The 16,055-nt window shown below is 46.0% G+C and overlaps 1 protein-coding gene across 15 annotated transcripts in view; it reads right to left on the bottom strand.

Annotated features, from left to right (window-relative positions):
* Positions 1–16,055, bottom strand: part of DST (dystonin) — a 496,303-nt gene that overhangs the window by 276,381 nt on the left and 203,867 nt on the right. For all 15 annotated transcript variants that reach the window (XM_047794747.1, XM_047794750.1, XM_047794749.1 and 12 more), the window contains one exon: positions 7,133–7,194. In XM_047794747.1, coding sequence (XP_047650703.1) covers positions 7,133–7,194 — 62 coding nt within the window. The remainder of the gene's footprint in view (positions 1–7,132; positions 7,195–16,055) is intronic.

Below are 16,055 nucleotides of genomic sequence, written 5' to 3'. Positions count from 1 at the left end.
TTCAGTGGGTGAAGAGACCTGTAGAGGCAGCAGACGCGACCTCGGCAGCTACACTCTATTCTTACCTCATTCTGAGGAATGATGCATCAAAAGGAAAACACTCTTGCCAGAACAATCCGTTTGAGCCTTAGTCATACAACTGAAATGCCAGAGCTCAAAAATTTAAATACATTTGGAGGGAAGCCAGAGACGTGTCTGCTCCCCAACAAATATAAGTTTTAATTAAGCAAACTGTTGACTTCAAACAAATATAATTTTAGCTCTGATACATATTTTAAAGGCTATATTCTCCCCCCTGCCCCGGAGAAAAAGCTCTATTTAAAAATCCTAACCAAGGGTGTTAAAGAAACAGGTACACATCTGGCCATCACAGCAACTGAAGCAATCATGGAAAAGCTCCATGATGATTACTTTTCTCCACCACATCAATGTTGAAAAATTCCACCTTGCTGGAAGCATCTCCTGGGTAGGTGCTATTTGACAGTGGATTAACAACTTCCTACATGGGGGGATCAATTAGCAAACTGCCGGCTCTAGCTAGAAGGTAGAGAAAAGTCAACAGTCTAAGCCAAGGGGCCCCTTGGGTGGCTCTGCATCACAGCAAATGTAGCGCCCACAGGGGCCGAGCTGAGCCACCCTGGTGCAGCTGGACCAGGAGAGGCCGGGGCAGGTGATCCTTAGGCTAAATGAGGGAAGCGGCAGGACCACGGGGAAGATGCTCTCCAAGCCCATATCCAGGGGAGGTCAGACCGCCGGCCAGGAGCGTGCACAGTCCTCACGGACCCCTTTCTGCGAGGGGGGTGAGGGGGAGAAGAGGAAAAAGAGGAAAATGGGTGTCTGGGCCCCAAGATCAACCCTCAGACCACTAAGGGGGGGGGGGGTAGCACAAGCAGGATTCCCAGGCAAGGCGGCCACAACCAGGCTAGACTCAATAGATTCTGACCCACAAACCCCAGCTTCTCCTAAAATGAATGGACTAAGAGGAAAAGAAGCTAGGTCCAGTCTGCCCACTCTCCTCTCCAGCCCCCATTCACTGAGCTGACAATGCCTGAGGCTTTGCTGGACCATCTCATTCAAATCCTAACTCCAATCCAGCAGCACATCCCCACACTTTTTTTTTTTTAAAATTTTGTGTGCACATGCACGTGCTTGTGTGTGTGTGTGTGTGTTTTCTAGGGCCGCACCCGCGGTATATGGAGGTTCCCAGGCTAGGGGTCTAATCAGAGCTGTAGCCGCCGGCCTACACCAGAGCCACAGCAACGCAGGATCTGAGCCGAGTGTGCGACCTACACTACAGCTCACGGCAATGCCGGATCCTTAATGCACTGAGCAAGGCCAGGGATTGAACCCGCAACCTCATGGATCCTAGTTGGATTCATTAACCACTGAGCCACGTCAGGAACTCTGCACATCCCCACTCTTGACAGAGGAGCCCAAGAAGGTTAAGGTCACACGAACTATAACCGCAGAGCTGTCTGCCTCCCAGCAGACAGTGACAGCCTGTAGGAGGCAGTCGTCTTCAAAGACAAGTGCTCTAAGTTAGCAGAATACACTATTTATCAAGAAAAAAAGGAAAACCCGGTTCAGGAGGTCTGTCTGTGACGAACCTCTCTTTGTTTCACTGCCCAAGGAACAGAACTACCCAGAACAGGTCTCCTTGGAACCACATCTGGGGCAAGAGAGCAGGGCAAATAAATTACATAACACAAAACTAATGGAGTTCCCTGGTGGCTCAGTGGGTTATGGACCTGGGGTTGTCAGTGCTATGCCACAGGTTTGCCTGGGAACCCCAGCTTGCTGCAGGTACAACCAAAAAAAAAAAGGAATTACTTCAAAAGATGGGGAGCACACCCCCAGCTTGAGTCAGCCCCCGAGGTGGCTGGGCACAGGGCAAAGTCCCCAGAGTGAGGTCCCAGCACATGACGCCAAGGCTGTGGGGGGGCAGCCAGGGCCCAGAGCAGGCACCCCCCCCCCTTGTACCCCTTCAACCCCTTCCCTCTTTTCTTCTCTAAACCCTCTTTTCCCCTCCCTTCCCCAGGGTTTAAGGGGAAGGTCTACAGTTAAACTGACAGAGCAAGTACAACAGAATTACTCAAATGATTTTCTCCCTACTTTTTCTCTCTCCTTACCCATCAATTATTCTTTCATTGTGTTGACTCATTCCTCCCAGACATTCTTTCCCTTAACATTTTATATAACGTGATCTAATTCTACCAAAAACTCTTCCAAGAGTTCCCACTGTGGTGTAGTCGTTAAGAATCCGTCTGACTGCAGTGGCTAGAGTTGCTGCAGAGGCATGGATTTGATCCCTGGGCTGGTGCAGTGGGTTAAGGATCTGGCGTTGCTGCAGTTGTGGTGTAAGTTGCAGCTGTGGCTTAGGTTCAATCCCTGGCCTTGGAACTTCAGTATGCCGCAGGTGTGCCATGAATTTAAAAACAAGCTCTTGGAGTTCCCATCGTGGCTCAGTGGTTAACGAATCTGACTGGGAGCCATGAGGTTTCAGGTTTGATACCTGGCCTCACTCAGTGGGTTAAGGATCTGGTGTTGCTGTGAGCTGTGGTGTGGGTCGCAGACGTGGCTTGGATTGGGCGTTGCTGTGACTGTGGCATAGGCCAGTGGCTACGGCTCCATTTAGACTCCTAGCCTGGGAACCTCCATATGCCATAGGAGCGGCCCTAGAAAAGGCAAAAAGACAAAAAACAAAACAAAACAAAACAAAACACCTCTTCAAATAACATACTTTTCATTCGCTGAAAAGGAATACAGCAAGGCAAGAAAGATCAGGGACCTGCTTCTCTCCTGTCTCTATTTCTCCCTGAATCTGATCCATATTTCAAGAGAAGTATATAAGAAAATCAATACAGAAGAAATATTTCTGGAGTTCTCATTGTGGCACAGCGGAAACGAAATGTGACTGGGATCATGAGGATACAGGTTTGATCCCTGGCCTTGGTCAGTGGGTTAAGGATCTGGCGTTGCCGTGAGCTGTGGTGTAGGTTGCAGACTCGGCTCGGATCCCACGTTGCTGTGGCTGTGGCACAGGCCGGGAGCTACAGCTCTGATTAGACCCCTAGCCTGGGAACCTCCATATGCCGCAGGTGCGGCTCTAAAAAGATAAAGAAAAAAAAAAAGAAAGAAAGAAAGAAATATTTCTTTCTAATACAAAGATTTTTAATCTAAAATCCAAACACTTATACTTCCTACTAACTGGATTATGACCAAATGGCCACTTAGAGCCAACGTGTCCGGCCTCCCTTTTACCACCCCTTGGCTAAAACATGGACAAGGTCACATGAAGGCTGGGCTCTGGTCCCAACACAAATCTGCACAGCCTGGGGCCCCAAAATGTTCAGGGATGTTTAATTATTTCTCTGCACGTGAGGCTAATGCTATAAGTTCTAGGCATTAAAGAATAAGAGATGAAAAAACTAGAGTCTCACATATTTGAGTTTTGTGTCAGAAATTTCAGAGCTCAGTTCTGAGAACGGGAAAGCCCACTTTGAGCCGATTCTAACGCAGAGACCAAGAGTGGAGCAGCTGCCAGTGGAGGAAATGGAGACACTTTGGTCCAGCTGTCCCCTCCCTACAATGGCTCCTCGTTTAATAAGAGGACTTTTAAAACTCCAACCTACTTCAAGAAATAAATAAGCTATAATTATTTTTACATTCACTTCAGCTCATCTAGTCAAGTTTATTATTTCTTTTGGGGGGAAATCTGCTTGAAGTATTAAGAAATCATCCAGGGAACTCCCATCGTGGCTCAGCGGAAACGAATCTGACTAGCATCCATGAGGACGCAGGTTCGATTCCTGGCCTCGCTTGGTGGGTTAAGGATCCGGCATTGCCCTGAGCTGTGGTGTAGGTTGCAGAGGCGGCTAGGATCTGGCATTGCTGTGGCTGTGGCTGTGGCACAGGCTGGCGGCTACAGCTCTGATTCTACCCCTAGCCTGGGAACCTTCATATGCTGAGCATGCAACCCCAAAGAGACAAAAAAAAAAAGAGAGAGAGAGAGGGAGAGAAATCATCCACCTAGGTATCTGCAATTGTTGCTATAGGCACAAATATATTCGCCAATAAATTACTTTACTGTAGTGTAACATTTTTATTACATAAAATTTTTTATCTTGTTATTTTCTTCTTTTGCCTTTGTCTGCAAAAAAGGCTCAAGAGAACTTTATATAATTTTGAGGATCTTTTCAAAAACCCACTGTTTCAAAATGTAATTTTTCTATTTGATAAATTGTTTTTATTCATTCTGTCCTAATTGCTTTCTCTATTGTTCATATTAATAATTGGTAATTTTGATCATTTCGATTGATATTATTGACAATTTTAATAATTTCCTCAGAAAATATTAAGTTCTTTTAGTCTCGTAATTTCGACTACTAAAGTTAAGGCTATCTATTGTTTCTTTAAAAAAGAAACAAATAAACTAATTTGATATAACTAACTGGTTGGACTGGCATCTAATGACTATTGTGCATAAAATGCTTATTTTCCTAATTCGTACAGTGCTGCAGCAGAAGTAAGCCTTAAATCTTTGAGATTTGTCATTTTATCTAAAAGAGAGGTTGTGGATTCCAGGTAAATCAGGATTTGAACCCCTGCCGTGTGACTCTGAAGGCTGTGTATATAACCACTAAACTAACCACCCTGAAGGGCTGCTGGAGGCTTCGGCGAGTTCATGTGCACATGGACCTCACACCTGGGGAGAATACACTCACCGGGGCCCGAAGCGCCCTAGGAGTGGAAAATGCAGCCTTGCCTCCAAACAGCTCAACTAGAGCTATGAATAATTTCCAGCCTCCTCGCGCCCATTCATCCAGTTGACAAGCTGCTTGTAAGATGAGATGAGTGGTCCAGCCCTAGTCTCCCGGTGCCCAGCAAGTCCCCAGTGAACACCTGCCTGGCGCCAGTCTGCATCCCCAGGGGGGTCACCCTCACCAGCTTCCACCCTCCACTGCCAGCGCTGTGACTTGATTACCAACCTGGAACCACAAAGCCATGCTCCTGAGGACACGGGGCAGACCTCTGCGGCCCCCAGGTGGCCATAGCCACAGAAGCTGCCAGGCCACAGCCACCAAGGGGCACCTCTTCCTCCAAAACCACGCTTCCCCAGGACTCAACTCAGAAGTGGCAGATCCTGGCAGAGCCTTCAGCTCCCAGGTTCCACTCCCAGCCTCTCATCAGCCTGCCTCTGCTCCAGCCTGGAAAGCGTCCCTGTCACTGCCCTGAGCAGGGGACACACAGGGCCAGACCACAGCCAAGGGGGCGGACGGCAGTTGAACTGCTGGTAGGATGCCTTCCTGAGGGCTCACGACACACTTCCTCACCAGGGCACCTACAGCGCAGAGTCTCACCCTTTGGGATTCAGCCCCATCAATAACCAAAATCCCTACAAAAGTGATTCTCAGCGAGAGAGTGGAGGACACGGTCCCTGAAGGACACAGCAGGTTTTGGGAAAGGATTCTGTCAATGAGCAATGATAGGGGACTAAAATTATTATTAAAATTCTGTTACGCCCTCTGACATAAAAATCACTTTTAGAGGAGTTCCTGTAGTAGCTCAGTGGAAACGAATCTGACTAGAATCCATGAGGATGCAGGTTCAATCCCCGGCCTCACTCAGTGGGTTAAGGATCCGGCATTGCCATGAGCTGTGGTCTGACCCCTAGTCTGAGAACCTGCATATGCTGTGGGTACGGCCCTAAAAAAAAAAAAAAAAAAAAAATCACTTTTAGAGAAGTTCCCGCCATGGCGCAGTGGGTTAAGAATCTGACTGCAGCTGCTCGGGTCCCTTTGGAGGCGCAGGTTCGATTCCCAACCTGGGGCAGTGGGTTAAAGGATCTGGCTTTGCTGCAGCTGAGGTGTAGGTCACAGCTGTGGCTCGGATTCAATCCCTGGCCCAGGAATTTCCATATGCCGCGGGTGCAGTCATTAAAAAATAATAATAATAAAAAAATCACTCTTATAGACAGTTATGAGATGCTATTACAGTATTGGTACCACCTCCTATGCTACATGATGGTTTAAATAGAATCTGTAGGATAGCCCAAGCATATAGCTACATTTAAAATAATGTTTCTATATGAGAAAACTATTTCAGGTCCCAAATAACAGACTTAAAACACCACCCCTCTCCTATTACAGGACTATTCGCAAAAGGAGGAAAAAGTGAGTAAGAGTTAATTGTGAAATCCCACAGGATTTTTAGCTGATTTTTATAGAAGAGCTTTGGCAGGATCCAAAAACTCCATGAAATTATACGCAAATGCTCTGTGCACATAAGTTTTTTTTTTTTTTTTTTTTTTGGAGAGCTTACATGAGTCTCAAAGTAGCCAGTGGCGCACAAATAAATATTAACTTAAGAACCACGACTCCTAACTGCTTCACTGAGAAAGGCAGAAGCACGGATTTCTGGGTCATACTAAGTACAACAGAGAAACTGCATCTAGACGTTCTGTCTCTCCGACCCATCCTTACCCTCACCTGACTCTTTTGCCACCTACATAAATCTGAGGCCAGAATGTGGTTTGAATCTTAGGAGAAAAAAAAAATCTCCCTGAGAACTGAAGTTTGTCTATGCCCTAACATAAATATTTATATACTCCTTAAACTGCTGAGATTTTTCAGAGTCCAATAATGAGGGGTTTTACTCACATCACACAACACACTGCAGCCACCGGCACTCATCCCCACCCCCACCATCACCGTAGGCCACACACCACATAATGACAGAGGCTGGAAATAGCATGGGAAATGCTCTAGAGCTGAAACCCTAACTTCCCAGCGATTCTGAAAAGCTGCGCTTCAGAGACATACAATCTGCACAAGAGGAGTTCCCTTGTGGCTCAGTGGGTTAAGAGCCCAACTAGTATCCATGAGGACACGGGTTCAATCCCTGGCCTTGCTCAATGGGTCGGGGATCCAGTGTTTGAGCTGTGTAGGTTGCAGATGTGGCTTGGGTCCCTTGTTGCTGTGGCTGTGGTGTAGGCTGGCAGCTGAAGCTCTGATTTGACCCCTAGCCTGGGAACCTCCATATGCCACAGGTACAGCCCTAAAAAGGAAAAAAAAAGTACTGCACAATAAAGTCTGCCAAATGGTTCCAAGATGCAGACGAGATACATACTGACCTTCATGAGATGCTGATTTATCCATTTTGTAAACGTCTTCTTTTGAACTTTGTCCCGTTCATCTGGAAGAGGGGAAAAAAGATATAAAAGAAGGTTAGTAAAAGCCATGAAGAGGAGACTTTACTAGTGACTCTGCACATAAGCAAAAATATGCTGTTCAAAAAATACTGTTTAGGGCACTTGAATTTTCTTGTTAAACAACGGCTCCTTGAGGGAAGAAAGACAGGACCTCTTCGTGGCGTGGCATTTGCCAGCACTGCCTCGGCAGGCTCTGCTACATAAACCCCATCACTGCCGCCGCCACCACCGCCAGGAAGTCCTCTCGGCTACACCTGACACTCTGGGTGAGCCCCTGCAGGAACTTCCCAGAGCCCTGACCATAGATTACACCCAAGCTGATCTTCACAACCCTGGGGGGGGGGGGCAGGGGAGGTCATTCCCATCTCACAGGACAGGAAACCAAGAGGTTAAAAGATTGGTCCACGATTAGTCAGCAAACCACTTCAAGTTCTGATAAAAGGTCCTCTGGCTTGAAGTGGACAGTGGTTTAATTTCTAACCATGCTGCTCCCCTGTGCTGACCCATCTGGTGGAAACAAAAGGCCCATTAGATCCTTGCCACAGAGGGTGACACTGTCCTGGTTACAGACGAGGTACAGAGAAGGGGGAGGGGCAGCCTTTAGGTAGAAGGAAGAGCAGCACCGTGTCCTGGCTCATCGAGTTACTATTTCAAAAAGCACCCTAAGCTCCAGCACCCCCCACCCCAGGCAGCAGTCCCTGCCCTGCCATGTCCCCCTCCCTCTGGTGTCGAGTCATCCTGCCCCTAGCGCATCCTCTCAGCACGAGGTGGGGGGGCTCCTCCTTTCTCCTCCAGGGTCCCCCTTAACCTTTCCCACCCACTCCACCTTCTCCACCCTTTCTCAGGGAGCAAACAAGCCTCGCCCTCTTCATCCCTCTTCCTCCTTGTTCATCATCCCTGAGCCCTGCCCCCGCTCTCCTGCCAGCTGTAAACTACCCTAAATGCAACTAAAGTTTCCTGGAAGATGCTTGTCCTACTTATTGAAAGTATTTATGTGCCTTACAGTAACTTAAACATGAACAAAAATACTTAAATATGTCAACTGTGAAAACTACCCATAAAATGAAGTAGAAGTTACTAACATCAGTACAAAAAAAAAAAAAAGAAAGAAAAAGATGAACATCTTAATGTGTTAACAGTGCAAAAGCAGACAATGAAAATGATTGAAAATTCTGGATTTTTTTTTTTTAGGAAACAAAATTTAGGAAATTTTTAGGAATTTATTTATTTATTTTTGTCTTTTTAGGGCCGCACCCACAGCATGTGGAGGTTCCCAGGCTGGGGGTCAAATCTGAGCTGCAGCTGCCAGCTTATGCCATAGCATCAGCAACCTACACAACTCATGGCAATACCAGATCTTTAACCCACTGAGCAAGGCCAGGGATCCAACCTGCGTCCTTATGGATGTTAGTCAGATTTATTTCTGCTAAGCCATGATGGGAACTCCTAGGAATTTAATGTAGGCAAAAATTAGAAAAATTTAGGATTTTTTTTTTTTTGCTGTGTTCTCTGGTGGCAGGTTAAAGATCTGCTGTGGCTCTGGTTACAGCTATGGCATGGGTTTGATCCCTGGCCTGGGAACCTCTGCATGCTGTGGTCACAACCCAAAAGTAAATGAATAAATAATAAAAAATTATGTATTGAAATTAATTTTAAAAATTAAAACATTGCATGTACTCACAGGTACTCAACCTCACTAGCAAATAATAATATAAAATAATATAAATAAGGTTTTTAACCTATCAAATTGCCAAGATTTTATGAAAAAAAAAATCATGTTGACAAGGGTACAGGAGTTCCCGTCATGGCACAGTGGTTAACAAATCCGACTAGGAACCATGAGGTTGCGGGTTCGATCCCTGCCCTTGCTCAGTGGGTTAACGATTCGGCGTTGCCGTGAGCTGTGGTGTAGGTCGCAGACACGGCTTGGATCCCGCGTTGCTGTGGCTCTGGCGTAGGCTGGCAGCTACAGCTCCGATTCGACCCCTAGCCTGGGAACCTCCATATGCCGCAGGAGCGGCCCAAGAAATAGCAAAAAAAAAAAAAAAAAATAGACAAGGGTACGGGGAACAGATATATATATATATATATATTACTAGAGAGAACGTAATTTGGTTCAAATCTTAGAGACCTGCACTATCAATACTGTAGTGACTAGTCACATATATGGCTATTTAACTTCAAAGCAAAATTAATTAAAACAAAATAAAATTAACAATTCCGTTCCTTGGTTATATATAATAGCTACAATTCAAGGGTGCAGAAACTAACATTGGACATCACAGATATAAAACATTCCCAGCATCACAAAAATTTTGACTGGACAGCACCACTGCAGGACAATTTGCCAATAAATACCAAAAGTCCTAAAAACATACACCCTTTCCCAGCAAATATGTTTCTATAAAGTTTATCCTGAAACTATAACCATGGTGGAACACAAACCTGTATCTATGAGAATATAAATCAGTGTTATATTTCCACATTAAAGTTTAGAAAAGACCTAAATATTCAGAGATAAGGAAATGGATGAGTAAGTCTTAGTAAAGCAATCCAGTGGTTTGTTCAGAGCAGACTCTTTTGCAGACCTGGGCAGTGACAGCTTGTTACCTGGAGCTCTCCCACCCTGCGACGCCAACATGAAAGGGGGGCACGGGCCACGGGACCTCCCTTGCATAAGCATTTCTTCTCCAAAGTACCTCCCTGAAGCCCTTTTCACTTCCCAGCATCATGGGAGAGAACCAAAAAGACACTAAACAGAGCCTCTCTTGGTAATGCCCACAACTAACTCCTTCTCGGTGCCCCAAACTTCCAGTCTCACTTTTGACTTCCCCCAGTGCATATAAAACTTGGAGAAGCTGACCAAGAAGCTTGCTAACTCTTGGGAGTTCCCACAGTGGCGCAGCGGAAACCAATGCCATTAGTGACCATGAGGACGCGGGTTCTATCCCTGGCCTTGCTCAGTGGGTTAAGGATCTGGTGTTGCTGTGAGCCGTGGTGCAGGTCACAGACATAGCTCAGATCCTGAGTTGCTGTGGCTGTGGTGTAAGCAGGCAGCTGCAGCTCCAATTCAACCCCTAGCCTGGGAAATTCCATATGCTGCAGGTAGGACCCTAAAAAGCAGGGGGAAAAAAAAAAAAAGAAGAAGCAGCTTGCTAACTCTGAATATAAAGGCTCAGAATTTATGCTAAAATTGTTCAGTTTGCCTGATCCCAATGTAAAATCCCCAGGCACTTTGCTTAAAACTACTCTGCCAAGAACAATAATATCCGTAATTGCTAACCAACGTTCCCATCCACACAGTATTTATTAATTTATTAAGTTTAAAAAATTGATTGTGCTTCCTCTTGTTTATAAAAGTAAGTTTATTCCTTGTAAACGAAACAAGAGTCAGAACTGTACAGGACCCCACCTTGTAAACTTTTAAGATTAACAATAGATTAGGAACATGCACCATGTGTTTCAACACTGTTTTCCATGATTTTGAACATTTGCATTACATTTACTATTACAAATATTGCATAATTTGTTTATTCAGGCTTGTCAATTGCTGGAAATTGAGGTTGCGTGTGATTTTCACAAGGATGAATTACTCATAAATAATTTTACACATCTGATACTTTCTTTGCCTTTTGTTGCTTGTGAGCATCATCAGCATACAATCCATGTCCTTACTAACACCCGCTGGGGCATGACGGAGACCTCAGCCATTTTCCCCTCCCCCACAGCAGATGCCATGACGCTTCTGTGCACGAACAAACAAACGCCCACAGTGTGAAATAATTACATTTCCCTAAGGACGGTCCAGCTCAGGGTAACAAGGTATCATTACTCACAAACTTAGATGCAATGGTATATACATTACTATGTCTCTTGAAGTAACAATGACGTCATAAAGGTCTTTCAGCCTTGCTATTCCTAAAGAGTTCAGAATGAACCCAAATAACTAATCAGTACAGGAGGCAAGAGCAAAGGAAGCATAGCAATCCATAGTCCCAGACTCCCTCCCTCATCCCCTCATCTCTCAGGGATGAGCCCAGCGCCACGTGGTGCTGGACCACCAGGCTGGACAGGAAGAGCGCTGGCCCTTGCTTTCCACAGCTGTCAACTAGAGAGGGCACCTGACAGGAAGGCCAGCTGGGCAGAGGATTCGGCACTCACCATGCAGGGAGCACGGCAGGGAGCACCAAGAAAGCCCACCCCTGACCCTGGCCAGTCAGCGAGTGGGGCCAGCCACTGAGTAGGGCTGCGGGGGGCACTGGGGAGGGAAGGCAGATTAGCAAGACAGAAGCCAGCCTGGTGCAGACTCCTCTAGCCAAACCCTGATCTCCTGGTTTCCAGTGGAAGGACCCTTAGTTCAGAGCCAAGTGTTCTGAGCACCCCCACCCAGAGTTGCTTCCTCCACCCCAAGATTCTGCACCTTTCTTTCTTTTTTTTTTTTTTTTGGTCTCTTTGCTATTTCTTGGGCCGCTCCCGCGGCATATGGAGGTTCCCAGGCTAGGGGTCGAATCGGAGCTGTAGCCACCGGCCTACGCCAGAGCCACAGCAACGCGGGATCCGAGCCGCGTCTGCAACCTACACCACAGCTCACGGCAACGCCGGATCGTTAACCCACTGAGCAAGGGCAGGGACCGAACCCGCAACCTCATGCTTCCTAGTCGGATTCGTTAACCACTGCGCCACGACGGGAACTCCTGCACCTCTCATTTTTTAATATTTATTTATTTATTTTTGCTTTTTAAGGCCACACCTGCAGCATACGGACGCTCCCAGGCTAGGGGTTAAATTGGAGCTGCAGCTGCCGCTCTCCACCACAGCCACAGCAACACCCGATCCTTAAGCCACTGAGTGAAGCCAGGGATCGAACCCGCATCCTCATGGATACTAATCGAGTCCATAACCTGCTGAGCCACAAGGGGACCTCCCGCCTTTTTCTAATTCAATGAATTTTATATTTATAGTTGTACAACCATCATCGCAACCTGATTCTAGAACATTTCCATCCCAAACCCACAGTCCATCCTTCCCCAACCCCAATCTGTCCCCTTTGGTAACCCTAAGGTTTTCAAAGCCCGTGAGGCTGTTTCTGTTCTGCCTATAGGCTCGTTTACATTCTCTTCTCAGATTCTACATATAAGTGACAGGGTGTGGTGTTTGTCTCACTGTTGCTGCCTCTCAGGGGGAGGGCTCAGCACACCCCAATCACAGACAGGGCTGTGGACTTTGGACAAGCAAGTGCAAATAAGGGTATCTCCAGGCCAAAGTGGCTCCTGTCACATTTTGGCAGTGCTTTTCTAATCCCCCTACTGAGAAAACAGAGTGGGAAGAAGAAGGCGGCATCCATAGTCATACCATCCAATTAATAACCTGAGACCCTAGTGTTCAATCAAGAAAAAAAAAATCACAGTGTACTATTAATTAACAATCCTTATAATTCAAGTATAGACAGCTTCTGTATCAAGTTAACAAAACATGAAATGAAGACAGTCCTGTAACTATCTTCCAAAATTTTATTAATTCATTGAAATCATCACATGATAATATGAACACTGACAAATATTCTCTCCCATGAAACTGAACATAGGATGTATATTAAAGAAACTTCTCTTGGTACAGAACAGTTGATAAAACATTTAATTTAAGGAACACAAAGAACAGAACACATGTTCTTAGAAACTAATCGCTGAGAGTGATTGCTTAGCCACAAGGTATAGCTGATTCAATCAAGTGATCAAACAATGAGATTCACTTAAGTACTGGGTAAGGTACAAAGACTAAAGACTAAAACGAACTAATGACACATGATTCCTAGGTTCTGATAACTGTTTTCTAACAGCAGCAACCTAATCTTTTCTTTTAAACCATGATAAACCTAGACGTGGCCCCTTGGTTACAAGACATGAGATGAAGATACTCCTGTAATTATCTTCCAATATTTTATTAATTCCTTGAAATCATCACATGATAATATGAACACCCAGCAGGGCTCTCTGACACGTGGGACGCCTCCCACAGCACCACAAACACCAGAGCAGAGCTAAGGTGGACTTTTAGGGCTCGACTTTCTGCAGGAAAGCAACTTCACAATCCAGGAATAATTTAAGTCTTGGGAGACTGTGATTTGCCACTTTCCAGACACTTTATTCCAAAGGCGGTTACTGCAGAAGGGCGTAATCCAAATGCCGCCGTCTAATTTTCCAGTGGCAAGTCTCATAAGGGTTCCTTATTTCATGTCACTGAGGGATGTCTAACACTAAGATTTATATTTAGGGCGAGGCCCCAAGACAACCAAAAGGAAAAATCATCCCTAAGGGTTTTCCTTTTATTTTTATTTTCTAATTTTATTTGTATGGCTGCATCTGCAGCATATGGAAGTTCCCAGGCGGGGAACCAGTGCTTCCGCAGCAACCTGAGCCACTGCAGTTGGATTCTTAACTCACTTCACCGCAGTGGGAACTCCTCATTCCTGAGTTTTTAACTGATGCTATTGGTTTTACAAACTATCCGATTATTCTGCTGAACAAAGTTTTATAACTTTCTTCTACGAGAAAATCATTTCATTCCTAGAGTACGTCTGAAATGAGAATACACATGTAGAATCACCTTATAAAGTACAACGTGGCTGAACATGCCATAAGGGCACAGTATGCAAAGAACAGCAGGATTTGGGAAAAACAAAAAGCATAAAAAGAGCACCAGTTATTACAACCTACACTGGCTGGTCTTCGGCAAAATCCAATCAAAGGTAAATCCATTTGGTGTCACAAAATAAATATGGAGATGATCTCAACACCTATCCTATGTCCCCAGAAGGGACAAGTTCTGTCCCAGGAGCCACAGGAGTTGGCACAGGGGCCTGTCCCGACTTCTGAAAATCCGACAGCCCCACCGTGCAAACCGGCTAAGGTCCTGCAGCTTCCCGTTCCCAATCCTGACATGCAAAGGGGAGGCAACAGGTGGTACTGACCCAGGCAGCACATCAGCCCCGCCAGCCTGGCGTTCCAGGCACTGTCACGTCTCCGGACCTGCCCCATCATCCTGCTCGGACCTGCTCAGCTGCTCCGCACACTCTCAACCCGGAGGTGTCAGAGTCCTGCCGACTTTCGGTGCAGAAAGGAAAACACCGACACGCCCACTTCCAAGCCGAAAACCAGTTGACTCCCCCTTTTAAACAAACAGGAGCCAAACCAGTCTCCTCCAAGATTCCACAGGGGATGCGGACAGCTGGGACTGAAACAGAATGGATTCTCCATTTCTCCTTTTCAGCTCAAAACCGTGCAATGGAAGTGCCCTGAGGAGAGAGCTGTGCTTTCCCAACTTGTTTGCAACGAGGCCATCGGATGGCAGATTTCACCCCGGTCCTAGCTCATCACATTCCCTCCTCTGAAACCCCAGGCAGAATGCCTCCGGAATAAAAAGCCGCAACCAGCCCAACTAGTTTAACTCAGAACTGATACGTGCGCTATGAAGGTGTTTGAGGGATGTTTACAGGCCAGGCCCAACTGCTTCAGGAGGAATGCCACTCCCAGGTATTTATGTACCTTCACGCATATTTTCACGTGAATCTCACCACAATTCTTTGAGCTGAAAGGTTTATCTTAAGTTTATTTTAGTTTTATTTATTGCTTCTTTAGGGCCACACCTACGGCATATAGAAGTTCCTGAGCTAGGAGTTAAATCGGAGCTGTAGCTGCCAGTCTACACCACAGCTCACAGCAAGGCCAGATCCCTAACCCACTGAGTGAGGTCAGGGATTAAACCCGCGTCCTCATGGCTACTAGCTGTGTTTGTTACCACTGAGCCAGGACGAGAACTCCCATTTTATTTTATCTTTTTTAAGTTATATATATACATATATATTTTTTAAGTTTTATATATATATATATATATATAGAGAGAGAGAGAGAGAGAGAGAGAGCACGTTTAAGTTCCCCAGGCCTGAGTCACAGCAATGAAAACGCTGGACACTTAACCTGCTGAGCCATGAGGAATGCCTGTACATCTTCATTTTAAAGATGTAACAAAAAGGGTTTGGAGAGATTAAGAAACGAGCTTAAAATTCCACAGCCTACGTGGGATCTGAAATCTGAGTCCAAAACCCACTTCTTGTCTACGTCATCAATTAATTAACAGAACTTCGTGGTCTAATAATGCAGGAAAAGCAAGCAGTCTCTCATTTACAAGACCACACTTCTAAGCACAATGAAAAGAATGCCAAGAAATGAGAACCCTTGTTCTAGAGGCCACCACAGCGCGTGTCTTCAGTGCACCTGCCTGAACAGGAACTGTACAAACAGGAACTCCAAGAACAAATGGTAAAGGACTGCTACTTGCTTTCTGCAGCGGTGAACCAGCCCGCTGTGATCTCATGGGGGGAAAAGATGCTGCTAGGTTAAGGGTGGCTTCGAACTGCCTTGAAAGATCCGCGAACCATTTCTAAAACTAAATCGACTGCAAATGACACAATTACATCAACTTCGGCAGAAGTCGAAAGCAGCCTAACTTCCTCCCCCTTTCCCGTTGTCTGTTTCAGAGCCTCACCTCTGCCACCGAAAAGCCTGAACCATCTCCCCCAAAGAGAGTGATGATGATAAGAGCAAACACTCTGGGAGGGGCCATGTGCCAGGTGACATGTCACGTACAGGCAGGGAACACGCACAGACTGCGTGGCAACCTCACGAGACCCCTAACAAGGTCGTGGGCACTCCCAGGAGGACCCCGGGCAGGTGGAGCCTAAACTGCCCAGGATCACACAGCTATGAAGAGAGTGCGGGGGATGCAGTCTGCCAAAGCATATTCAATAGCATTCATCCCACAAAAACAAAAGGCTAAGTTTTAAGAAATA

Source organism: Phacochoerus africanus, chromosome 9 (assembly GCF_016906955.1).
Source record: "Phacochoerus africanus isolate WHEZ1 chromosome 9, ROS_Pafr_v1, whole genome shotgun sequence".
Lineage (NCBI taxonomy): Eukaryota > Metazoa > Chordata > Mammalia > Artiodactyla > Suidae > Phacochoerus > Phacochoerus africanus.
Note: the sequence above shows the minus strand (reverse complement) of the source record. Positions and strands in the feature narration are given on the sequence as shown.